Genomic DNA, 26926 nt, shown 5'->3' with positions numbered 1-26926 from the left:
AACAGGAAAAATGTTCCTGATTGACCACATACACTGTGCACACATGCATGTCAAATCTAGCCAGTGAAAAGGGACGACATAACCACAGTCCTGACCATACTAAAGGCACAATGTTCAACATTATAACACCAAACACACTGACATATCAATATCCATCTTTAAAGAAAGGAATAACATAGTTTATAACATTATAGTTCCTTATTCCTCTTTGTGAGTTCAAGTCCAACTCATGCTGGCTTCCTCTCCAGCCGTAAGTGGGAAGGTCTGCCAGCAACCTGCGGATGGTCGTCGGGTTTCTCCCGGGCCCTGCCCGGTTTCCTCCCACCATAATGCTGGCCGCCGTTGTATAAGTGAAATATTCTTGAATACGGCATAAAATACCAATCAAATAAATAAATAAATAAAATTATTCCTCTTTGTTAATTTACCTTGGAAGAAATATCACTATCAATCCGGAAGGAAAGGAACACTGACAAATGTTCCTTTATATTGCCGTTTGATATAACTTGGGATTCATATCAATATCAATTTCTTTAAGGAATGTGGCTTAAAATACGTCTTATTGTTAAGGTTAAGACAAAAACTCATGTCAAGCCTGAAGGTAAGGCGTGGATAATGATTTACTTGACTGGTATTTCATGCGACATTTGAGAATATCTTGCTTATATGACAGGTAGCCATTATTGGGGGGGGGGGGGGGGGCTTTCCACATACTGCTGGAGAGGAAGCCAGCCTGAGCTGGACTTAAACTCACAGCGACCACACTGGTGACAGGCTCCTGGGTAAATGTGCCACGCTGGCGTGCTAACTACCTCAGCCACGGAGGCCCTTCAGCACTAGATTAGGTATAAATCATGGGCGTGCTTACAAAGTTGTGATTGTTTACACCAAATCATGGGTGTGCTTACAAAGGTGTGATTGTTTACACTAAATCATGGGCGTGCTTACAAAGTTGGAATTGTTCACACTAAATCATGGGCGTGCTTACAAAGTTGTGATTGTTTACACTAAATCATGGGCGTGATTACAAAGTTGGGATTGTTCACACTAAATCATGGCCGTGCTTACAAAGTTGTGATTGTTTACACTAAATCATGGGTGTGCTTACAAAGTTGTGATTGTTCACACTAAATCATGGCCGTGCTTACGAAGTTGTGATTGTTTACACTAAATCATGGGTGTGCTTACAAAGTTGTGACTGTTTACACTACATCATGGGCGTGCTTACAAAGGTGTGATTACAAAGTTGTGATTGTTTACACTAAATCATGAGAATTACATCCTAACCAGCTGGGAAGATGAGTGACTGCATAAAGATGTTCCACATCTGTCTATGACTCAACTCCGGGCCAGGTGGGACAGGTGCAAATATATCTTTTTAGAAGTATTTCAAAAAGGAATACATGAAAGCCAACAAAACTGTTCACCTACAACAATATGCATACTCTTATTATTCAACCTTTTCAACCACCACAGAGCATTGACATTTTGAAATATTCTGAGAGAACTATCAGGTGTAGAGAAATAATCTACACAGTTTTAGGAAGCTTACATCTTTAGTGAGACAAACAAATCATTTTTTGTCTAATTTTCATAATAATTGTTGGCATAAATTCCACTGAAAAAAACTGCTTTAGTGGTTAAAAAGGTTGCAGATTTACAGTATTTTTCACTTTAAGCTCTGTTTAAATTAGTGTTTAACAATTCGCAGCTTGCTCAGAAACACAGCATATCCAGCACTGTGGAAAATGTTAAGAGTTGAAGATTTGTACACAAAGCATTTAGTATTTAAGTTGGAAATCATTTGGGTATTGTATACTTTGAAAATAGTCATAAATTTCAATTGCATAACAAAGTTTCTTAAAAAAAAAAATTCTTTTCACAGTTTAAACTTTAAAAATACATATGCATGTAATTATGAATAATATAGTTCTGAATAAAACTTTAATAAAATAATGCAGTTGAAAAAAATTCTGTATTTTCTATTTAAGCAAAAGCAACTTAATATTTCCTCAAAGTACTTTGGGAATTCTTGACATACTTCATAAAATATCTCTCTACAAACAAGCAAGTACTTAATATTGGAACATTAGAACGTGCTATACAGGTGTTAGGAAAAATTATACTCTTTATTTTTGAACAACAGTTTACATAAACATTCTGTTATAAAATTAAGGTCTCGGACTCTACAGAAGATTTTTAAACTTATAAACCCTGTCAAGAAAGAAAATAGAAAAATCCCATCAAAGTGTAATGCGTAGAAAGCAACTCCCCGTCTCAACGCCAACAGACAGGTGAAATTCAGACAGCAGCCGATTTCCTGCTGATAAACGCAAACCTATGCTGATAACGGCAATGAGGGTATGTCTTACACATGTTCCTGTCTCAACAGATAAGGTATTCTAGTCCCAAATGTCAGACAAACTTTCTAGACAAAATAGAAGCCCTCCACATCCTTAGCACATGTGTAAGTAGATCTTAATACTGCCTCTGATTTCATAAAAATGGAATCTTGTAGAAATGGAAAGACGGTCATAAATGACATAGCTTGCAGAGTCGCTGCAGAATTTCTACAGAAAAAGGTTTTTTTTTTTTTGGTGGAAAAAAATTCTGCTCTGAATTGACAAATTAATGTTTTCTCAACTTTTTTTTTATTAATTTCTTTAATTATTAAAAAAATTTCTTTCTCCGTTGACATGGTAGGTTGGTTTAGAGTGCCTAGGAACATGTAAGCTTACCTCAAACAAATAGCTTCTTTATTTTACACCTGATTATCATAATGTAGGCTTACCTCAAACAGTTTCTTTATTTTACGCCTGATTATCATAATGCAGGCTTACCTCAAACGAAAAGCTTCTTTATTTTACACAAGATTATCATAATGTAGGCTTACCTTAAACAATTAGTTTATTTTACGCCTGATTATCATACTTATTCATGATTCTTTCCACTAACCCTTGCATCTTCCAACAAGAATTAATGCATGAAAAAAAAAAAACATGCATAAAAAAAAAATGCAGTAAGAATAGCAATGAATGCATTCATTACTGACTGATCCATGAGCTCGTGAGTTGCCTAGCAACCTTTGTATGACTGAATAGCAGATGTACACATCTAGCCTAGAGTCGAGCCTTAGTTTGTTTATAATGGGAATCTGATGTACACAAGCATCCCAGGGTTTTCTCACCCATATTCCTGACTCCACCCTTCAGATCAAGTTTCGGTTAGTGCTAAAACAGGTAGACGTGCAGATCACATAAGATAATGTAATTATTAACTCCACAGCTTATAATAGGTTGGTTTTAATAGGATAGGGTTTTAACCTATTGGTAAAAAACGTAAAATAATATTTATTTTTCTATTAATTTATTTGATTTGTGTTTCATGCCGTACTCAAGAATATTTCACTTATACCATGGGTGGGATTCCTCCTATGGTGGGAGGAAACCGGGCAGATCCCGTGGAAAACCCATGACCAGCCGCAAGTTGCTGGCAGACCCAAGAAATGTCAAATAGCATACATGTGCATGCATACACTTTATTACTTATACATCAGTCAAATCCCTGAATTTCCTTCACGGATAAAAATGATATCTTCACTAGATATTAGATATCACTTTTGTTATTACATTTTGCTATTAGACTGCTGGAGACCTTGACCCTTCGTAAACGGCATCACAAGGCCATGTCCTTCTGCGCAATATATAATTTGCCAAGAAAAAAAAAAAGAGGCAGAATATCTTCATGTGCTTAATTTACGTAAATACCTATATTGTATTAGCATTAAGCACCTTTGTAGAATGTATAATTACTTACAGACAGCCTTGAAAACTGTAAAAAGCTTTTGTAAGCGTGGACATGAACGAAATTGCAGCGCGTATGAATAGAATCAGAAATACGACGAAGATGGCACATTGCTTATTTTTTTTTCACAGATGCAACAGATAAACTGATACGCATTCATATACATGTAGAGAAAATGGCAGGATATAAAGAATAAATAGAACATTGCACGTGATTGCGTCTCGTGAGTTATCACTTCCACCTCTCACGCGAACAATATTTATGGTATTCAACCTTCACTGTGCAATATCCTCCATGTAATTGTGCAACACTCTTACCTTGTACATTTACATACACGTAATTGTGAAGCTGGATGGCGAGTATACCTTCCTTTTTGTCCACACAAGCTATTTATATAAAACCTCTTCAACGGCATTGGGTTGAAGGTAGGGAAAGATTTTCAGCAAGTTCAAACTGACCTTTTTCACAAGCCAAAAACCTTGTAAAACTGTTTGCATGATAGGCTTTAAGAATAAGGAAAGCAAATAACAGTGAAAGAAACATATTTTTAATAGGAAGTTTTAAACGTTTCTTTTTTCCTTCAATTATTTTAGTAAGGTGCAGTTATTTTAGAAAGGTGAAAATCGAGTTTTAAGTCCACAATGAAGTTATTGTGGATTAAAAAATTGACATTGTTAATATGCATATGATAACCAGAAATACTACAGCTAAGAATCAAATTCTTCTTCATTTCATGGAGACCTGTTTATTTTTCCCTTGTATTTTAATCCTTTGAATACCTTAAAGGTTCATCAATGTCTTCCCTGATTAACTTCCTAATATTTAGTGATTATGTTAGTTTTAAGTCATTTATTTGATTTGATTTGATTGGTGTTTTACGCCGTACTCAAGAATACTTCACTTATACGACGGCGGCCAGCATTATGGTGGGAGGAAACCTGGCATAGCCCGGGGGAAACTCACGACCATCCGCAGGTTGCTGCCAGACCTTCCCACTTACGGCCGGAGAGGAAGCCAGCATGAGCTGAACTTGAACTCACAGCGACCGCATTGATGAGAGGCTCCTGGGTCATTACGCTGCACTAGCGCGCTAACCGACTGAGCCACGGAGGCCCCCTTAAGTCATTTAAGTCTGAATTTGTTTATTTAACAACTGCACTGTAAAGATTCACTTGGCTACAATAAACATTTCATATAACTGATTAATGTCATTACAAATAAGTGGCTGCCCCTGTTTTTTCACGGAAACAATTTATACAGGCTAAAGGCAGCTATATCCACAGGACAAAAAGTTACACTTGTCGTCAAAATTGTTGTATTAGTTTATAATTAGTTTACTAATTATTTGTGATATAACATAAGCAATTACCCACCCATAAACCTGTTGGTTATCCACGTAAAATCCAGGCCTGTCAATCAAGTGACTCTGCAGAAACGTAACAAATTTATCCTCCCGGAGAAAAATCAAATCAACAAATCAATAGTCAATAATCAATCACACCGGTCAGCGAAACAATCTGGATCTCAATGAAAGTGCAGAATAATCGCCTTGAAAGTGGCCCAATAAAAAAAGCTATATGAATCTGGATCGCTGGGGCCGATTAAAACCGTGCAATGTTGCTCCCTGGAAAGCACATGAAATACTGAGTTAGTACGACCTACACACCACACGCGAAAACTATACAATGACGCCAGTTGCTCGCATGTGGAGCTAAATACAGAAAGGTTACCTCCCCCTCTTGGGAGAGTGTTAACCCTTCAGGGGCTGCAAACAGAAAATGTGTTGGCTCTGTGTTTTTTATGCGCAACCCACCAGTTGGTAGTGGAATGCTGGACAGCTTACAGTAGCTTCTCTAAAACACAGGCTACCCCAGAAATTCTTCCCACATGGAGATAATGTGAGACTCTATCCTGCCTATACTAACATACTGTACACACATTGCAGCTAAATGTATGTAGATTATGAGACTTTTGGAACCCGCAGAGCACATTCTTGAACATGACTAAGACTTTGAGCCCTGTTATCTGTTAATTAGCTGCTCTTCGTTAGTAGCAGAGCAGTTACGTATAATACACTTATGCAAAGACAGTCCAGCTATTTATATACAAGTGTATTTTTATTGGCCATCACAAGGTTCCGAGCAGTAGATATCAAATAATTAGAGAATTTCAGTTATCTCCCTTTGCCCATGCTATCAGGTGAGGTAAACATTCTATTTATACAATAGCAAAGATTATTTGAAAATAAAAATACATTTCAACCCTAAAATTCAACAAAATGAAATTAACTGAATAGCTATGCACACTTTTAACTAATGACTTTTATCAAACATTTCCAATTTACTCAAAACACACATATCAGTACGTTTAACAGCACAAAATGCTACATAGATTCATTCTATTGTATGTTGATGACACATACACCTGATAATAACCAAATTTGTAATGAATGGAGAGTTTACATGAAAATTTAATTCCTTTATTTGATTGGTGTTTTACGCCGTACTCAAGAATATTTCACTTATACGACGGCGATCAGCATTACAATGGGGGGAAACAGAGTAGAGCAGAAATCCACAACCATCAAAATTTAATCCCTTCAAAATATTTCACATTCAGGGAAGGGAATCAAAATCAGTTGAAAGATATTCTGTTAGGGATTAGTTCTAGCTATTTTGATCGAAGACTAGATACTTCGAACATCCTGATTTCCCTTGCATCAGCTGAAATAAGCTAACATTCACATTAAGAATATCACAAATGTTGACAACATAATTTGTACCATACAGACTGTGATGATAAATTTACATGCAAAAAAAAAAAATAATAAAAAAAAAATAACAAAAAAATAGAATAACCTTTAAATTATACCTCTCTCAACATTAACCAATCGTATCAGCCAGTCAATCAGCCAGTCAATCATCTGCAATTTAAGGGAATTCTCCATCTTCAAATTATGAATACAACGGTTATTCTTTAGATGAAAAATGGCATGAAGTTAAATCACTGTTAGAATGTGACAACAATTTCATTTTGTGTTTTGATGAGCGAGCAGACACTAAAACAATCCAAATATGAAATAAAACTTAATCCAAAAATGAAATAAAACCGAAATTGTACATTTACTGTTTTTTAATTTTGTCCACTCTCTATATTTATATGATGTTTTCAGTGTTCAAAGTTTTCTGACGATGTAAAGCTGTCATGGGAAGGAAAAAGCTAGGAAAATAAGATGACTGTCAAGTTTTTGTTTGCATAAGAATGTTTCTGCATCAAAAAAAGATTTATTCGGCCCGTAAAAACAATTTCAATTCATGTGGCCTTAATTGAATAAATTTCACGTGACTTTTTATCAACAAGGTTAAACATAGTGAAAGGTGAAAAAGTGTCCGAAATTAAAAGTGCCTTATACTGTATCCAATCAGGGGATTTTTAGAGTCTCTACTGCGCAGTACACTTAATAGCAGCTGTAAGCTATCTGTTGGGATTCAGCAAAAACATCTCTGGGTAAATCCAACTGTTAGCTAACACCCTGTTCGACTTCACCTCACAAACAGCCAGGGGGGTCAGCCCCTGCACCCTTTCCCCACAGGTCATTTCCCCAAATCCACGGTGACTGAACCACACTGGATCTAATTTATGCAGGGACAGGTTAAGTCAATAAAGTACATTTACGCTCTTAAGGTTATTTTTTGTTCCGTTGTCTGCACGCACATTGTTATTTAGGTAGGACATGTAGGACTGACTAATAGGTGAAATATTGCAAATGGCTTAAGAAAATTCCAGAAGGAGTCTGTATGGTACCCTATTTACCTGTAACGAGTAACGCATACCTGATGTCAAAAATTACCTCACTTGATTTTTAATAAAAAAGTAGAATTACTGATTTTTTTGGCGGATGAAGAAAAATTTTGTTTTTTAATATCTTAAGCCTTTTTCAGCATTGAACTGTAGTATTGCATAAATAAAAATGCAGGTGAGGAAAAAAAACCTGATAAATGCTGGTTTTGAACTCCTACCCTGGATAGCTTTCTGACTTCACTTCTTCATTATAGTAAAATTAAACTAACACAACTCAAGCTGAGTGTTAAATTCAGACATCTAGTCAAATGTTAGATTTTCTGTAATTCTTCAACCTTTCTGCATGTTTTCAAGATGTACATATTCTGTCAGCAACATTGGGTATAAACTGAAAATATTATACTCTTGTGGTGCCCTGAAATTGGCTAATCCAACAAATGTAGTTTTGTCTCGAAAATCAAGTTAAAAAGGTGCATAAATTGCACTGAAAGTTGCTCTTCCATATGTAGAAAGGTTTAGGATCTAGGGTAAATCTGAACACATGGCCTACAAGTAAACCAGGAACAAAATATTTCCAAGAGCATTGTAATTTAAGTTACAGAATGTTCCTCAAAAAAATGCACAAAGAGCCACATTGACATTTGGAGGTCTCATTTACCTGCAGAAGTGCATGTTCTCGAGATCAAATCATTTGCACACATTTGTACAAAACAATAGCTCTTTTCATGAAAAATTCCTAACTGCGCAAAAGCTAACTGACCTCAGTTGACCTCACCAGTGTCACGTTTCACAGGCTAGGCGGGGCTGCTGTGATACAACGCGTGTGTACGCTTAAAAGGTGAAAGCAAGAGTCAACATAATGTAAAACATGACCAGCGAAAGACGCGCCAACTAACAACACATGGGCAAGGCCTGATCCTTGTCTGATGCCAAATATGTATCCCCATGTTTCCTAAGAAGAAACACAAAGTTCTACGTGCATTACTAGGACTGTGAAATAAACAGCTATGTATGTGTAGAGGTGTAACAATGGTGAGGGTGCAGAACAAGGGGGGGGGGGGATAGAAAAGGTGTACATGAACTTGTATGTACAAATTTTCCTCCTAGTTTTCGTGTACAGTATTTGTCACTGCAGATAAACAACTTTATTTTATAGACTCTGCCACTTAATTTTTGTTATTTGTGACATGTACATGATGTCAGGTTTAATTGATGACTTGATCATCTTAATTCTCACAATAAAGATGCCATACTAGAGATTTTTGGCCAAATATCGATTTCAAGCTGTAAATCCACCTGAAATTTTTCTACATATTTCAGCAGAGCCCAATTAATTACATCTGACAAAATACCACACTCATCTGTGCATTATAACTTCTTCCAAACTTTAAAATCATTTAAAGACAGTACGTGTAAAAATCTGATAATTTACTGAGAGATTTTCATTTTAACTATTCTCGGTAAATACAGAAAATTTGACTTGATTACCATACATTTTGGATAACCCAGCAAAACTAAGTTAAATTCCCGACCTGGAGTGAAGCAACCTAAACATTTAACTACAGTTGCCCATACAGGCAACATCAGAAAAAAAATCACAAATATCTGAAATCTATTTGAACAAATTTTGTCTACACAAAAGAAATGGGTAAATAGTTTGAATCTGCTCCATAATCACAGTAGAGAGGTTGTACAGAGCCGTTCCCAGATCAGACTTAATTAAGACCACATAAGTTATACCTGTCCACATAAGTCACATATTCTGCATAAGCGCAAATAATCTTGCATGTCTTAGAAAGGTGTACTTTGTTTGAAAGGTAGGATGCCATCTGATTGGAGAAATGTAAGTTCCAATACAAAAAAACTACAGTGCACACAGAGTAAAAAAACCAGAGCAGATGAAAGAGTGATAATTTGCAGGTGATCACACGTATTATCGGAGAAATCTGGCCTCATCTTCTTGCACCAGTAAGGTTTTTATTCCAACTGTTTTAGTTAGCCAACTGCTCTAGAATTACTCAAAACCCACCAAGAATAGTATTTTCATGACATGTTTCTGCCTCTAAAAGCCCATTTTTTGGGAGCAATTTAAGGCGAAATACAGTCGAGCAAAATCACTGTATGTCTGCTAGATCTCAGGCAGTAAGTATTGTTTGACTCGTAACCTATTCATAGGTATGGACAGATCAGAAAGCAGCGTAGTTTCTCCTGTCAGCAATGTGCGGCCTGTTAGCAGACAAACGTCTGTCGAGTCGCAGAAATAAAACACTTCTACGTAAACAATTCTCCTCCTAAACACTGAGCGGGGTCCTGAGCCAAAGGGCAGTGGTAAAGTGTTGGCTTTGAAAATGTGCCAATGGCTGAAGGGCAGCTAGAAGATGGTGTGTCTGCGGGTACTCGATCAGAAATTTGAACCCAGTGTCTGAATTCAGATAAATTAATCGGCCTCCAAGGCTAGTTTGACCAAAGGGTTGTTCCTTTTTTCTGCAGCAATATACATCTGCATGATGGTGTCAATCACGAGCACAGTTGAATGTTATATTTGTTAAATATGAAAAAAAAAAATCAACAAAAAAAACAAAACAGAAAGATTTGATTTGATTGGTGTTTTACGCTGTACTCAAGAATATTTCACTTATACGACGGCGGCCAGCATTATGATGGGAGGAAACCCACGACCATCCGCAGGTTACTGGCAAACCTTCCCATGTACGGCCGGAGAGGAAGCCAGCATTAGCTGGACTTGAACTCACAGCGACCGCATTGGTGAGGCTCCTGGGTCATTACGCTGTGCTAGCACGCTAACCAACTGAGCCACGGAGGCCCAAAAAAGAAAGAAAAACAGAACAACCAAAGAGAAGTTCTGTCAGACTAAGGACCACTGAACACTGTTCAAATAGACTGTGGACTCTATGGTGGCCTTTTCTGACCATATTGGGACTAGTGGGACCGTGACATCGTGTCTTTCCTATTTTGTAACACACAGATGGTTAAGTTTCATTACTCAAAGTGCACATACACAGGTACATATGGATCTATCACATCTATGAAGACATTCCCTGAATGGACCCAGAAACAAACTGTATTTGAAGCCAAGAAAACAGAATGTGATGCCACGGACACCCCCTCATTCACTATATCAGTCAATCAGGTAAGGCTTCAATGAAGCCAGCAACCTACATGTCAGAGTCAGGTGTTGTCAAACCAATTCACTCTGCTGTAAAAACTCCAAAGAATTAAATCAAACTATTTTTCTGGACAGTGTTTAATGGACTGATTATATTTGATTTTCCTGTTTCTCTGCTTTTTAGTCAGATTTTTGATTCCGGTTTTTTTGAACATTCCAGTTTTTTCCATTCAAATATCTGACTGCCTCACAGAAGTCAAAAATTCCAGAGTGCATCATCATTATGAGTACACCAATTAAATTATAATCATTCGGATAGTTTCTCCATAACATACAGAAATCTAGTCACAAAAATTGTCTGAGAAGCCAACAAACTTTTGACTGTCCTGCGTATATGCTAGTGAATAAGGAATAACTGTGGCTGATGTCAATAAGGTGTCCAAATAACAGAAGTCTTCAAGTATTTACACTAGCAATTTCTGCTGCCACTACTCTATGAAGAAGTAATGTCATTTGACTCTTGTCCAAAAATAGAAAATATGTAAGTAACCTTAAAGGAGAAGAAATGACACTTTACGCTGAAAAGATCACATTTTATTCTATCTGGTGGTGCCTGTTGCATAATTTTGTGATTTTTCCTCGCCATACACGTAAAGCCTGAAAACAGCAAAGCTGGCATAAATTGCTGAGTTCATCGCGTCCTCCATCTTTAACACCCTGTAATTTATGCTAGGGGTGTGTTGCCTCTCAGCCAATGAGAGTCGTTAAAACTGCTGGCTTGTTCGTCTAGACTTGGAACCTACGTCCCACACTCTGGTTGCCCGATCGTCAAGCGGAAAACGAACTGTACTGTTCGCTACCTTCTGGGATGAAGAGTTCTACTGGAAATATACGAACTGCATTTCGCCGGTTTCCGACGGCAATTCTCCGCCTAACACAGAAGACTTCAGGACTAGTTCTTAGGCAAAATGGAGTCGCCCACAGCAGATTTTGGTGCCGACTTTATTTATAATTTATCAACTTGAGGTACATATTAGAATTTTTTTATGGCACGCACCTGCGAGGAAATGCATACTCTTTTCAACGGTATTTGTTTGATATTTAAGTTGTCTTCTCCTATAAATTATCAGCCCTCCAAAATGGAGCCTCACACTAAAGTTTTTATTTAGATTTTGTTTGACTGACTGATTGACTGACTGACAATTCTTTTCCTTAAACAGATTACACCCAACAAAGAATTTTTAAGGGTGGCCTTCTTTACTGCTTCGAGAAAATGAGATCATGTCGTTCCCCAAAATAAGCAGCTCTCATTTTGGGTGATATCAGAATCACGTACTGTACTTCAAATCCTGTAATACATGTTTAATAAATTTCACTGGTTGATTTAAATGTAAGGTCAAGAGATATTCCAGGAAATCGATGCAATTCTTTCTTAGTGCAATTTTGGACGTCTGTCATCATCCAACATACTAAACCAAAACAAAATTTACACACACATACATACATGCATTCAAAGGCTTGGAAGTATCTATTACCAAATCATATATGTGCTTAAGTGCTGGCTTTCTCTCCAGCTGTACGTGGGAAGGTCTGTCAGCAACCTTCGGATGGTCGTGGGTTTCCTCCCACCATAATGCTGGCCGCCGTCATATGAGTGAAATATTCGTCTTGGGTACGGCGTAAAACAACAATCAAATAAATAAGTAAATATACATGCATAACTCCCAAAAGCACTACAGAGCCTCTCGCCACATTTGTATTTGTATTTTGACGTATTTGGTCAAAATTCGACCTAGGATGTACCTTGCATTCAGCGCCGTATTTGGAGAAAAATGGAAGATTTTGATCCCAAATTAAAAGAATGGTCCTTGCAGTTTATTTCCCCAGTGAAAGAGATCTTCACCATGTAAGCTGCTAAGGATATCTTTAAGAAAAATCTTTGCTGGGGGCAACACAGCCCTATTGACAAGATATGATTGGTTAGTAAGGAACAAATGAGATGGGTATTTAAGAGAAACTGAAAGATAATTAGAAGAAGACTTTCCCATACAAGCCTTGGATGGTTCTGATAGTCCACCGGATTACCACCAATGAACATACATGCAGATTTGTACATAACGGCCAAGTCTTTGTGTTAAATTTGTGTTAATGAGACATGTGGTTAGATTTATTTTTATTTGACTGAAGTTTTACGACACACTGAAGAATCTTTCACTTGTATGACGGCAGAAATTATTATGGTTGGAAGAATCCTTGCAGAGTCTGAGGGAAGTTCAGGACCATCCATGGGTAGATGGCAAACCTTAATTCATATGCAGTTAGTATTTATTTATTTATTTGATTGGCGTTTTATGTCGTACTCAAGAATATTTCACTTATACGACGGCGGTCAGCATTATGGTGGGAGGAAACCGGGCAGAGCCCGGGGGAAACCCACGTCTGCAGGTTGCTGGCAGACCTTCCCATGGCAGACGGCCACAGAGGAAGCCAGCATGAGCTGGACTTGAACTCACAGCAACCGCATTGGTGAGAGACTCCTGGGTCATTACGCTGCGCTAGCGCGCTAACAGACTGAGCCACGGAAGCCCCCATATGTACTAGTAGAGAGGTGGACTAGTGTGGTTTAATGGCTTCAGACACAAGAGATGAGTCAATACACCTGGCAACCAACACTGTCTGCCACTCAACAGCCACATTTACAGTTACCATGGCAATTGGCTGGTATGATTCAGGGGAATATATCAGAGTAGGGGTGAAGTGTAACTGATGATAACAGACAGGTCGATGATAGAAAAAAAAAAAAAATACAAAGAGGAGAAAAAAAATAAAGTAAAATTTTTTTGCAAAAATGAGGAGTTTGCTTCACTGAAGCCCTACCTGACTGATTGATAGATTTATATACTGTAATGCTTGGAATCCATAGCTACATGTACCAGTTATTGGACCTTCAACCGTAAAAGACAGTCAGTTCCAAATTTCCAAATGCTGGTGGTGTGAAATTCTGTGGTTGTGCCAGGTATTAAATAATTTAGACCAATAATACTTGCTTCCTTGTTTTCCAGCCGAATAAATTGGAATATGGGTATGAGAGGTGGAACAATGTTCATATTTTATTATCATTATTTTGGCTATTTCTATTTATCATGTTGACATATTCTCATCTTTTGTGACAACTTATGGCAAAAAATGAAATAATGAGTTCTTTGGAAGGGGATAAAATGATATGATCAGATTAGGTGTAATTCGCCTTAAACATGTCTGAATAATTAAATAATTTGCTCACCTTCTTCATTTCTCTTCAGAAGCCAGTAGATGAAAAAGACTGTGGTTGGCACGGCAACAGCCAGTATGATTTTACCGGTTGCTGATATTTCAATCATGGTTATTGTTGATAATCTTCTGTTCTACATGTATTTACAAATATATCACAGCCATCTCTGAAAAAAAAAAAGAAAAACCATAGCATTATACATTATTAGCTTTTAACTTTCTTTCATTTATTATTATTTATTTGATAAGTGTTTTATGCAAAACTCACAAATATTTCACTTATACACTGTACAACGGTGACCAACACTATGGTGGGAGGAAACCAAGCAGAGAAACCCACGACCTACACGGGAAACCCATGAACATCTGCAGGTTGCTGACTGACCTTCCCACGTATGACCAGAGAAGAAGCCAGCATGAGCTGGACTTGAACTCAGAGCAATCACACTGTTGACATGCTCTTGGGTCACTGCACCATGCCAGTGCTGCATGGCTAATCTTAGGTCTGCTACAACTTCAGATGATGAAGATCTATGGTATGTTTCCTCACTAATCATACATTGAAGAGGGAGGGGGGAGGGGGGATATATTTCTGACCACTGATGGAAAATATGCATAAAACAGATGTACAATATAATACCTTTTCACATACATATATCCTGCAAGACAGTTTTGGCCCAGAGGCTAAATAAAAAACCAGCCCCCCCCCCCCCTCCCCCCTCCCACACACAAAAAAAAATGAAAAAGAAAAAGATGTTCTTTGATGAAGACAGATGGGGCAAATATCACAGCCCTAATACCATGTTTCTTATCTCTTTTGGCCTATCTACCGAAATGATACAGGAATGTTAATTTTAAGACTACATTGCACATGCGGCTTCAAGGAAGACCGCTAGCCTATAAAACCAAGACGCAATTTCCTCCAAATAGCTTGGCACATAGAATGGCACTAAATTCCTCAGGACAGCGAGACTCATACTATTGCTATAGGCCTGCTTAACAATAAATACACAGTTGGAGCATGTATATGCGATACTGGATGGAACTTTCTGGGTTTTTGCCTCTGGCAATGAGAGTGATCTCCCTTGGATTAAGAGCTGGACATGGCCTACATCTACTGATCAATGTGCATTACGTCATTATTGATCGTACTAGAGAACAGTTCACGTTATTCTCAAAGCTTCAGAGGCAGGATTACTGACTGGCTGATGCAATTCTCTGTTTAGTCTGCATTATTTATGATTTGGATGCAAACCTCCGCAGCATGCTGGTCCTTAATTAATTTATACATTTTAATGATCAATGCAATGCCAGCTTGATGAAGCACATCCACATTAATTAGTTCTCCTCTTAAAGATATAGTGTCATCCAGCTAATTATTGTTAATTGGCAAAAAAAAAATTGTTTTTATTTATTTTTTGCATGCAGAACATGGCCATTGACATTATTTTAAACATGTACATGATACTGAAAGAAAATTACAAGCAAACCTTGACGAGTAAAATGCTACACATGTGAGTTAAATGCTACACATTTGAGTTAAATGCAACACATGTGAGTAAAATGCTACACGTGTTAGTAAAATGCTACACATTTGAGTCAAATGCTACACATTTGAGTTAAATGCTACACATGTGAGTAAAATGCTACGTGTTAGTAAAATGCTACACATTTGAGTCAAATGCTACACGTGTGAGTTAAATGCTACACATGTGAGTAAAATGAAATTAGGCATTACGTCTTTGAGTTCCCATATTTCATTATACAATATTTAAATATTTAATCTGACTAAAATCCAATCAATTAGATGCTCCACATACATTTACGTATAAAGACTTAAACCTCGTCAATTAAAATGTAACATGTAAAAGGTGCATGTAAAATTTTAAAAATATATTGTAATGACCATGTACTGCATGCAAAAAATAACTGACAAACAGGTTTTTTGGGGGCTAATAAACATTCATTAGCTGGATTGCACTAAATGTTTATTTCTCGGCACGAATTAATGTGGATGTCCTTTTAATTTACCTCATTCAAAACGGTAAAGCACAAACTTCCTTTCGGAAATAGCGGAGTGGTTAATGGATGAGGTTTCAAATTTGCTGCAGACTGATGTTAATACAGTGACAAAGCAGTATGCAGTGGAGACAATGTAATTTAATGAAATTTTAAAAAAATCTGGCATCAAGTTTTCATCGTTCAGCATCACAAAACCTGTTTCATTTTCAAAAAGTTATTCCTTAAAAACTTACATTTTTCCCAAGAATTTACTCACAAATCATTGTATTGCAATAAAAGGCAAGTAAATATTTTCAAAAACATTATGATTATTATTTTTTTTTCTGAGCACTATATGATGATATGAGAGATTACCACATAAATTTGAGATGGAAATCATCTGAAAGTCGAGCAAGATACTGAGTGTTTTCCCTTCTTCAATGAAAACTGTATGACATTAAACCCCAAGCACCCACTCACTCACTGAAAACTGTATGACATTAAACCCCAAGCAAGCATTCACTCACTCACTCACGGAAAGCTGTACAACATTAAACCCCAGTTTCCTCCCATCATAATACTGGCCGCCGTCGTGTAAGTCAAATATTCTTGAGTACGGCGTAAAACGTAAATCAAATAAATAAATAAATAAATCAAATAAAACACCAATGATAAGAAAAGCAATTAAATGAAGCTTATAGCTGACACTTATAAGTGAAATATTATTGAGTACGGCGTAAAACACCAATCAAATAAAGAAATAAATAGATTACACCTAACATATTTGAAACATTACATCTGACGGCCTATCAGTTCTATCATGGAGATCATGAAGTGATTTTAGACTTAAGTCAAAATTTCAATCGGGACCTCCGTGGCTCAGTCGGTTAGCACGCTAGCGCAGCGTAGTGACCCAGAAGCCTCTCACCAATGCGGTCGCTGTGAGTTCAAGACCAGCTCATGCTGGCTTCCTCTCCGGCCGTACGTGGGAAGATCTGCCAGCAACCTGCGGATGGTCGTAGGTTTCCGCCGGGCTCTGCCCGGTTTCCACCCACCATAATGCTGGCCACCGTCGTATAAGTGAAATATTCTTGAGTACGGCGTAAAACACCAATCAAAAAAAAAAAAAAAAATTTCAATCATTAAACTTTGTATGTTCCTTTCTGATATTTTAGCAGAAAATTCTTTTGCAATAACGTACCCAGAATTCATGTTGTCAAGCAATATTTTGACCTTGTTATGTAAGAAGTAACAATTTTGAGGTCGTTTGAAATTTTGGTTTACATGTAAGACTAGCACTGCTACATGGTCCAGATCTTACATGCATACATGTAAGTCCCAGTCAGCTCACTCAATGAAAACTGCTTCTTCCCCATATGCTCTCCATTTCATTCATCATTAATAAATTATTTCTGACATATATATTCCTTTGAAAACTAGCATTAGGTTTTATTTGCAGATTATTCTTGTGACTCTGAGTACCCTGTCATATGGTTTATGAGTGGTGTACCAATGTTAGACCTGGCGCTTAGATTCAGTCAGATCGTGTCTATACTGGTTCTAGGCCCTGGATTCTATTAGCACATGTCACAATGACCTTGATTTAAAAAACAAGGTCATAAACAACTACAGAATGTCTGCCATGTAACCAGGGGCCCCTACATGCATGAATGGGGCCTCTCGTCTCATCAACACCACCAAAGTGGCTTTTCTCTTAATTGGGCCAAATCATCCAGCAGTAGCCTTAATGCTGGCAGATGAAAATAGGAAATTATCCCCATGTACAAATACAGTAGCCTAGGCCATACCTGAAATAATGTTTGTTTCAGGTTATCAGAAGCTTTCTGGAAAATGATGGAAATAATGCTGACTGGGACTTTTTGACTTTGTTTTTGACGTTTCAATAATTTCAATGATTTTCAATGTATGTATCTGCAAAAAAAAATGCATTTAATTTTCCAAAAGAATGCAATAATTTTATTTTTGATACAGACAAGAATTTTTTGATACATGAATGCATGTAAGATCTGGACCATGTAGCAATGCCAGACTTACAGGTAGACCAAAATTTCAAACGACTTCAAAATTTTTACTTCTTACATAACAAGGTCAAAATATTGCTTGACGACATGAATTCTGGGTAAGTTATTGCAAAAGAATTTTCAGCTAAAATATCAGAAAGGAACATACAAAGTTTAATGACTGAGATTTTGACTTAAGTCTAAAATCACTTAGTGATCTCTGTGATAGACCTGATAGGCCCACTGATATAATGCTTTAAACATGTTAGCTGTAATTTATTTATTTCTTTATTTGATTCATGTTTTACGCCACACTCAAGAATATTTCACTTATATGACGGTTGCCAGCATTATGGTGGGAGGAAACCGGGCATAGCCGGTGGGAAACCCACGACCATCTGCAGGTTGCTGACAGACTTTCCCACTTACGGCATGAGAGGAAGTGTCAGCTATAAGCTTCATTTAATTGCTTTTCTTATCATTGGTGTTTTATTTGATTTATTTATTTATTTGATTGATGTTTTACGTCGTACTCAAGAATATTTCACTTATATGATGGCGGGCCAGCATTATGGTGGGAGGAAACCCAGGGCCATCCGCAGGTTGCTGACAGACCTGGAAGCCAGCATGAGCTGGACTTGAACTCACAACGACTGCATTGGTGTTTTAAGACCATACTTAAGACCCTTTAACACTGAATGTTGGGTCAAAACAATTATATACCATTCCCAAAACCTAAATATGCTTATTCTAATTTTGACCTCAGGGTGAAAACTTTTCTTGTCGTCAAAATTCCTTCTTCTATTATTCCCACAATAGTAAAACAATTATATATGGCCATTATGGGTCAATGATCAGATTCTCAGAAAAGCCTGACACATATCTTAAAATCTGCTGAATCAGCATAAGGCATGAAACATACATGTACAACTACAAAATGTATATTTATTTATTTATTTGCTTGGTGTTTTACGCCGTACTCAAGAATACTTCACTTATACGACGATGGCCAGTATTGTGGTGGGAGGAAACCCACAACCATCGGCAGGTTGCTGACAAACCTTCCCACAACAAAATGTATAGTATATGTTTGTATAATTTTCTGAACCTGTTCTGTTAAACATACACTTATAAACCTATAAACACCAAAAATTTATCTATTCAATATTGAATGAATGGATGAATGCTTCAGGGTAAAGCTTATAGTGAACAAATTTTAAGTCATGTCACGCAGAAGAGAACTCACTAGGTGTGTGTGTATATACACCGTGTCTCCTTGTGGCAGGGCCAGTTGATGCCATCAAAGTGCTGCCTCACTGGAATGAATATTTCAAACTGTAAGAAGTATAGTTAAGTCTACATGTATATTTTCATTTGACACCCTAAATTGGAAACACAAAGTCAGCACAATGAAATGCACAGTGCAAAAAAAAAAATAAAAAAATAAAAAATTTACAACCTAGATTTTCTCCTAAATTAAAAATATTCTTTGGGAGACACATCTATAATGGACAATGAGCAGGAAAATTACTTTCACAAATTTGACACTCCAGGCGGACAAACTAGAAATGTGGCGACCCCTGAGGTATTCAGGTAACTGAAATGTTCACATATTACATAACATTATTCTTGTCTATAGCCACATGGTCTTTTGAAAAAACAAAAGTTTCTTGTGCGTTCAAAGTCTAGAGAAAGCATATTTACACGAGTATTTTTCTGCAACTTACACTGTAAGGGAAAGACTCTGTCAGTCTATTTCTGGGTCATGTTTGCGGAACATGTTGTATTGAAAGGCTGTGGATTTTGCTATGTTTGTGGTTTCGGCTATAACTTGAAATGCGCACTTGAAATTGCTTGATTACTGTGCTGCATACATTTCAATAAAAAATTAAAAAAAAAAAAAAAAAAGCTACCTTCTGATCAGTCTCTGAAAAATATGGTTAAGGTAGAAATAAAAACTGGTGCTATTTGGACACCCTGTATTCCGCATTTTTACATGGCAGAGATACAAGAAAAAGAAATTTTACAAATATGTACATTTGGAAGCACATAAATATAAGAAGATATATATGTATATACAGGGTGGAGCAAAAGTCTGGGCCCATAGGCAATGTACTATACAATTTGTTTTCATTTATTTTTAGCATAATTTTGATCACTTAAGTATCATATATAATTTTATTAATTTTATTTATTTATTAAACTGTAAATTGTCGTACGGTAAATTGCCTATGGGTCCAGACTTTTGCTTCACCCTGTATAAACTTTTCTTCAGTGCTGTTCCAGGAAGGTACATGTAGGTACTGTTGTATGAGGAGGTTTATGCACATGCAGTCTACTAAATATGATGCAATGCTAGGTAAACCTTCCTTTTTTACAGTATCCTCTCAGAACAACGTAAATTTTTCTATCTTACAACACACAGCACAGGTTATCATGCTTTACACATATCAGGCCTGAATATCATGACTTGTCAGTATAATTTCTCATCTCCATGTTCAACTTTTGATATCCTGGTCATGAAACTGGCTTAATGTTATCTGTGTGAAGTCTTGCATTCCGGACAAAACAGAAAGTGAAAGCTGTGTGACGTCTTGCATTCCGGACAAAACAGAAAGCGAAAGTAAAAGTGAAGAGCTCACACATGACAGACCCATGTGTCAGCCCTTAACTGTGCAAATACTCTGGCACAATTAGTTGTATTGACTACATCGTTCTACTGCAAAAAAATGATTAATACATAAGCAGTTTGAACAGAAAAGATCATCACAAAAACAGGAATGAACATCAAACTATAGCTTTAATAGGCCTGAATTACTTTATGCAGGAAAGGTAATCATCATGATTGTCTTTCATAGAGAATTTATTTATTTATTTGATTTATTTGATTGGTGTTTTACGCCGTACTCAAGAATATTTCACTTATACGACGGCGAGCACCATTATGCTGGGAGGAAACCGGGCAGAGCCCAGGGGAAATCATGACCATCCGCAGGTTGCTGCAAGACCTTCCCACTTACGGCCAGAGAGGAAGCCAGCATGAGCTGGACTTGATTCATAGAGAAATACATGTACACTAAATCAGTAGCTTCCCTCAGTTAACATGTATGAACCATGCAATGTGAGTTCACAAACTTTTGTGTTCATTCCGGTGTGGAGAAAGGCCCAGTAACTGCACATTCCTGGATTGTATGAGGCGTGAAGCTGACAAGGACTTTGTTATACAGGAATGTACAGTTACAAGGTCTTTATTCCGCTTAAACAATTCCATTAGTATTACATAATAAACGATTTCTGTGTTTAGCGGTGGGAGGGAGTGGGGGAACGAAGTGTGCATACAGTACGGGGGCTGAGTTTTAGTTCTGATCCTTTATGTATGGCGACATGGCCAATATATGCCTGACTGCAATTCAGATGCAAGTGGTTAAAACTTTTCCGTGACTGCCAGGCTTATATAAGAGTGAAGCCACAATGTTAGATTCCTGTAATATATTTCTTCACTATGCTATGATTGTTTAGCTAGGCCCGAGAATCCAGTGACGACATGGGTGCTGCTAGTTGGGTGAAAACAGTGGTCTGCCTATCCAGGTTAAAAATGGGACGCTGATTGGTTCGTCTTACACGAAGAATGTATCACAAGTATCATCTAAACTGCCAGACGAATATAGGAATGTATGGATGCCGTACTTTCCTGATGGAGAAAGTACGGTTTTCTGAATAGACTGATGTCACAACAAGGGTTTAATTGGAGGCTACTGTTCAAAACGACTCTCCCATGCATGTGTCCTACATGTTCAAAATACTACACGGAAAGTGCCCAACATATCTGAATACACTATTTAAACCTGTCAACTCTGCAACTATAAAACATTTCCGATCAACCACGAATGGTAGTCTCCAAGTGCCATTCCCCTCCTCAAAGTATGTTAAACAAAGCCTTTCATACAATGATCCAAAACTGTGGAACTCATTAGAAAGGGACTTAAAAGAGTCAAAATCTCCAAAAGCAAACTGTAAAAAGTTTCATTTGACCATGCTTGAAAAAAAAAAAAATTTGTAAAAAACACATTTTCAATATATACACAATAACTCAATTGTAATCTGTCCTTTGCTAATTGTTCTTTTTGTATTGCTTTGTATAGCATAATTATTGAATTTATGGCTACTTTTGGTACCGTTATGTGTGCAAACTGTTCGTCTGGTCACTGTTAATATTTACTTGTAAATGTGGTGTTTGTAACTGACACCCTGTCAGAGGGCCTCTGGTATGAACAGTCTTTGTAACTGACACCCTGTCAGAGGGCCTCTGGTATGAACAGTCTTTGTAACTGACACCCTGTCAGAGGGCCTCTGGTATGAACAGTCTTTGTAACTGACACCCTGTCAGAGGGCCTCTGGTATGAACAGTCTTTGTAACTGACACCCTGTCAGAGGGCCTCTGGTATGAACAGTCTTTGTAACTGACACCCTGTCAGAGGGCCTCTGGTATGAACAGTCTTTGTAACTGACACCCTGTCAGAGGGCCTCTGGTATGAACAGTCTTTGTAACTGACAGAGTAAATGTTCATCATTCATCAACTTCAGAAAATTAAGCACATATACTGATATCTATTAACAACTAGGAGCACTATATCAGGCATTACACCAGACACTGTACCAGGCACTACACCAGGCTTAAATCATACCACACATTTGAACAACTGTCTGACTCTTAAATCATACCACACATTTGAACAACTGTCTGATGCTTAAATCATACCACACACTTGAACAACTGTCTGATGCTTAAATCATACCACACATTTGAACAACTGTCTGACTCTTAAGACTCCAAAGGAAGGAAGTGTGCAGGCCTCCCCCACCCAACCCATTAACTGCACTGTTCAGGGAGTGCTGCTCCCTCCTGTATCCAATTTCATGTTGATACACTGACAGAAATCTGTCACATTTTATACTGATCTTTGATTTTCATTTAATAATGAAATCATGGAATGACAACGTTATAAGACCGTGCTAACTTAACTCTTAACAAGCGCAAATTTTCAATAGCTGTGCCATCCGCTACAAATAAGTTGTCGTCTTGAACTTATGCCTTTCTTCATAAAGTCACTGGCCGATGTTAAAAAATGGAATAAGGATTTTACCGACAGACTAAATATCAGACAGACAAGATGAGCAACACAGAGATTTGCTTGATGCATGTAGGTGCGGATACATAGCTTATTTGCAGCACAGCGCCTAGAACGAGTGTAATTTACAGCCTTTAGTGAGACGGCCTGATTTGTTACGTAATACTGGGTGTACATGCAGGCTTGAGGACAGCTAAATGCTTACCACAGTAACAAGTCAGAGAGATTTACAGAAAAACATTCACACCTTTGTAAAGTGGACAGGTCATGGCCCTTTGTTCACCTCAGTCTGGCTTCACAGGACGTCTTGACCCTCAAGAGACATGTTTTTGTCAACGTACATAAGAGTCCTGCACTGAACTGCGGGTAAGGCTCTACCTGATGAGAGCCGTGGTGTCTGCCTGTTGGCTGTCACGTTGAATAACATACCTGTCAAAGCTCAGGTATGGATAAGCCGCAGAGTAGAGTAGCAGTCACTTCGACCCACTTATGCATGGAAATGAGTATTGACATTATAAACTTACAGCATTGATAAAAGCTGTTATTAAACTCTTCTGCCAAGAAGAACAATTATGTGGAGGAAATTGAGGTTGGGGAGAGAGGAGTCGGAGGAGGGGTGGGGAGGGGAGGGTGAGTTTCCAAGAGGAATGTGGAGGGAGTCCTGAGGGGTGGGCGAGGGTGTTCCAGGAGTGGGGGATGGGATTCCTGGGTGAGGTGGACATGCCAGACCCAGGAGGGTGGAAAAGGGAAGTCCCGGGAGGGGGGGAAGGGGGATTGGCCAGGAAGGTGGGGAGGAGGAGAGTGGGGGTGTTTGACGGCTGCCATGGCAGGATGGGGGGAGGGGAAGTCCAGGGAGGGCTGGTGAGGGAGTCCCAGCAGGGGTTGAGTAGGGTTAGTGGGGGTGGTGGGTTGTGTGGTGCTTGAGGTGGTGAGTTGGTTGGTGAGGTGGCAAATGAGTGAGGTGGTGAGTGAGTGGGGTGGTGGGGTGGTAAGTGAGTGAGGTGGTGGGGTGGTGAGTGGGGTGGTGTGTTGGAATGTGGGGGGGCATTAAGTTTGTATCTTTCTGTTTTGTGAGACAAACAGCACTGATGACATGATTTAAAATGACACTTCTGCACGCGGGAGGAGAGATTTATGAGATATTTTGTTGTCTGAATAAATCCTGTCCTAGCTGTAAAAATGCAAGTACACTTTTGAAGAAAAAAAAAACTGACATTAATACCGGGAGGGTTTCCAAGTAAATTAACTATGTAAAGCCAAATCTCTGAGGAGCTGCCGGTTATTAATGCAGTTCTTTTACATACGTAGTCACATTCAGCTCTACACAAGCTGAAATAGGTAAATATCAGGTAATTCTGTTGAATTACCTTTGTTATTTCAGCTGGTTTTTCAGCTCCCTTGGGTACTGTATATGTACATAACATGGAAATTCCTACAACAGGAGTTCATTTACATATCCAGAGTATTTCGTTCCTCATTTACTATTCGGAATAAAATAAAGACATTAAAAAACGCATCCATATATTGGAATGAAAATGCGTGTGGAAAAGTAAAAAAATTTGCTATGCCTGAAGTAGTTTTAGTGAAGGTAAATCATCAAAAAATATGTCTTACTGAATAAGACAAGGTCATTTATGTCCCTGTCTAGAACTTCTATAAAAAATCTTTTAAATTAAATAAAAGTTAAGTAGAAGAGTCCTAATTTAAATTTTTTTTTTTTTCAATAAAAAAGGCGTTAGAAAAGCATGATCGTGAAATACAATCACATGTAGGTAACTAGGAACGGAGCTCCGGTTAATTTGATTGGCTGACAGGTTGATGGGTATTTCATCAACCATGTTATTATTGGCATGTGAAAATGTGAAGCAGAGGAGAAGAAAAAAAAAGTTAATTTATTTTTGTCTCATTTGAAAATGTTTGCAGCGGCTTATTAAACAGTGCTATGACACAGTGACTGCGTTAGGTATATACATTCCTCTCTATCTCCATCCCCCCCCCCCTAAAAAAAATATAAAAAAATAAATTTGATAAACATATACGAGCAATTAAAGGTAACAATAAATAATATATACATTTAATTTTCAGTTACAAAGCAAATAATTATCAATTTACATGTACTGGTACAGTGTGTGTGACACACAACATTTGCATATTTATTTGATTTGTGTTTAACGCTGTACTCAAGAATATTTCACTTATACAACGGGGACCAGTATTATGGTGGGTGGAAACCGGGCAGAGCCCGAGGGAAACCCACGGCCATTCGCAGGTTGCTGACAGACCTTCCCATTTGCATATTAAAGCAACGTTGAAAATAGTGTTTACATATACGTGAAATGTAAACATTTTTGTTTTCTGAATTTCAAGTAAAAATTTCACCTTCAAAATCACATTAAGGCTATAAAATGATACTATTGACACCAACAACACACAACTAGGAAATTAATCAATCTCACTTTATAACATTGATGACTCCATCAGAATCTAGCAAAGTGTGTCACTTGAAAAATGCTAAACTTTTAAGATACGCAAGTACCTTATAAATATCAATTAGTTTTGAGCAACTGCAGATGGTCGCGGTATCACGGCTGCTGGCCACCATCAAATCAGTGAAATATTCTTGAGCACTGTGTAAAAAAAAAAAAAAAACAATCAAATAAATAAATAAGCAAGCTATGATGTGGGAGTCACATTACGCAGAAGCATGTCTGTGGTGTGCTGGCAAATATCCTCTATCCTCAAATTGGGCGGACCAGGTCAGTTTACCAGAGAATAAAGGAATAAAGCCAGTCTTGACTTTGTCCGCATTCATAATCTCTCAGCACAACTATGTTAGAAATGTGAGGCGTCAACAAAACCTAGTCCTACTTGTTAGAGATGTTGTCTTATAGGCTAAATAACAGTCCATCATTCAATCTCCGTCAACAGCTGCAAATCCTGATCTTTTCAAAGTCCGAAGTGAAGATAACTTTTCAACGTTTTGTACACTCGATATTTAAAAGTAATTTGGGCTTCACACGCAAAAGAATTTGATCAATTTATCTGTCCAGACAAACACATAATACTCTTTAATAAGGTTTTCCAGTTCAAGCTATTTTATCCCTTAAGGTGAAGAGAAGTATTATTGTACCATGTGATTTCCCCAAAAGTTTAGCAGAGTAGATGAACAATGGAGAGAACTGAGGTGCTCAGTATGGTCTGCCCACATCTAATGAAGAAGATAGAAATATTGGGCATTCGATAAGATTAATAATCTTGTCTGTTTTTCTGTTCTCATAAGTTTTTTTTTTTCTTTTTTTTTTTTTTAATTTACTACAGAGTTTGTAGTATACGCTGCAACCGAAGAAGGAAAAATTTTTTCTTCTGTTTTTTTTTATCCGACTGGAGAGTGCCATGAAGAATAGAGGGCAGATTTGAGTTAAACGTTAAAGGTCAAAAAAGTCATACTTTATAATGTGACCTGTCAAAAACGTTAGGCAACTATTTATGATCACATTTACTACAACATAGGCCTCTGTAAAAAGTTTCACAAAACGTAATTTAGATCACACGAGCGATGAACAAAACTGAGGAGCTATACGTCTGAACTTGAAACGTTCCTGATGGAAAGGGGCGTCACTTTTTGGATTTAGATAATAACAAGACAGGTGATCAGTATAAATGTAAAAAAAAAAAAGTTGTTTAACATTGTTGACAAGTCACGTATATGACAGAGCAGTTTTTTTTCTCTTACCTTTAGTTGTAAAAGATGTGAAAACTCCCCTAATGTTTGT

General features: G+C 37.6%; 1 protein-coding gene across 1 annotated transcript in view; it reads right to left on the bottom strand.

Moving 5' to 3' along the window:
- The window catches only part of LOC135462472 (titin-like), a 78981-nt gene extending 55429 nt beyond the window's left edge, over window positions 1–23552 (bottom strand). Inside the window, exons 1-2 of the mRNA XM_064739698.1 lie at window positions 23401–23552; window positions 14016–14169 (exon numbers count right to left, since the gene is read on the bottom strand). Coding sequence (XP_064595768.1) covers window positions 14016–14112 — 97 coding nt within the window. The 5' untranslated portion in view covers window positions 14113–14169; window positions 23401–23552. The remainder of the gene's footprint in view (window positions 1–14015; window positions 14170–23400) is intronic.
- Window positions 23553–26926: the final 3374 nt, after the last annotated feature.

Source organism: Liolophura sinensis, chromosome 2, assembly GCF_032854445.1.
Source record: "Liolophura sinensis isolate JHLJ2023 chromosome 2, CUHK_Ljap_v2, whole genome shotgun sequence".
Lineage (NCBI taxonomy): Eukaryota > Metazoa > Mollusca > Polyplacophora > Chitonida > Chitonidae > Liolophura > Liolophura sinensis.
This window is presented reverse-complemented; position numbering and strand designations above follow the sequence as displayed.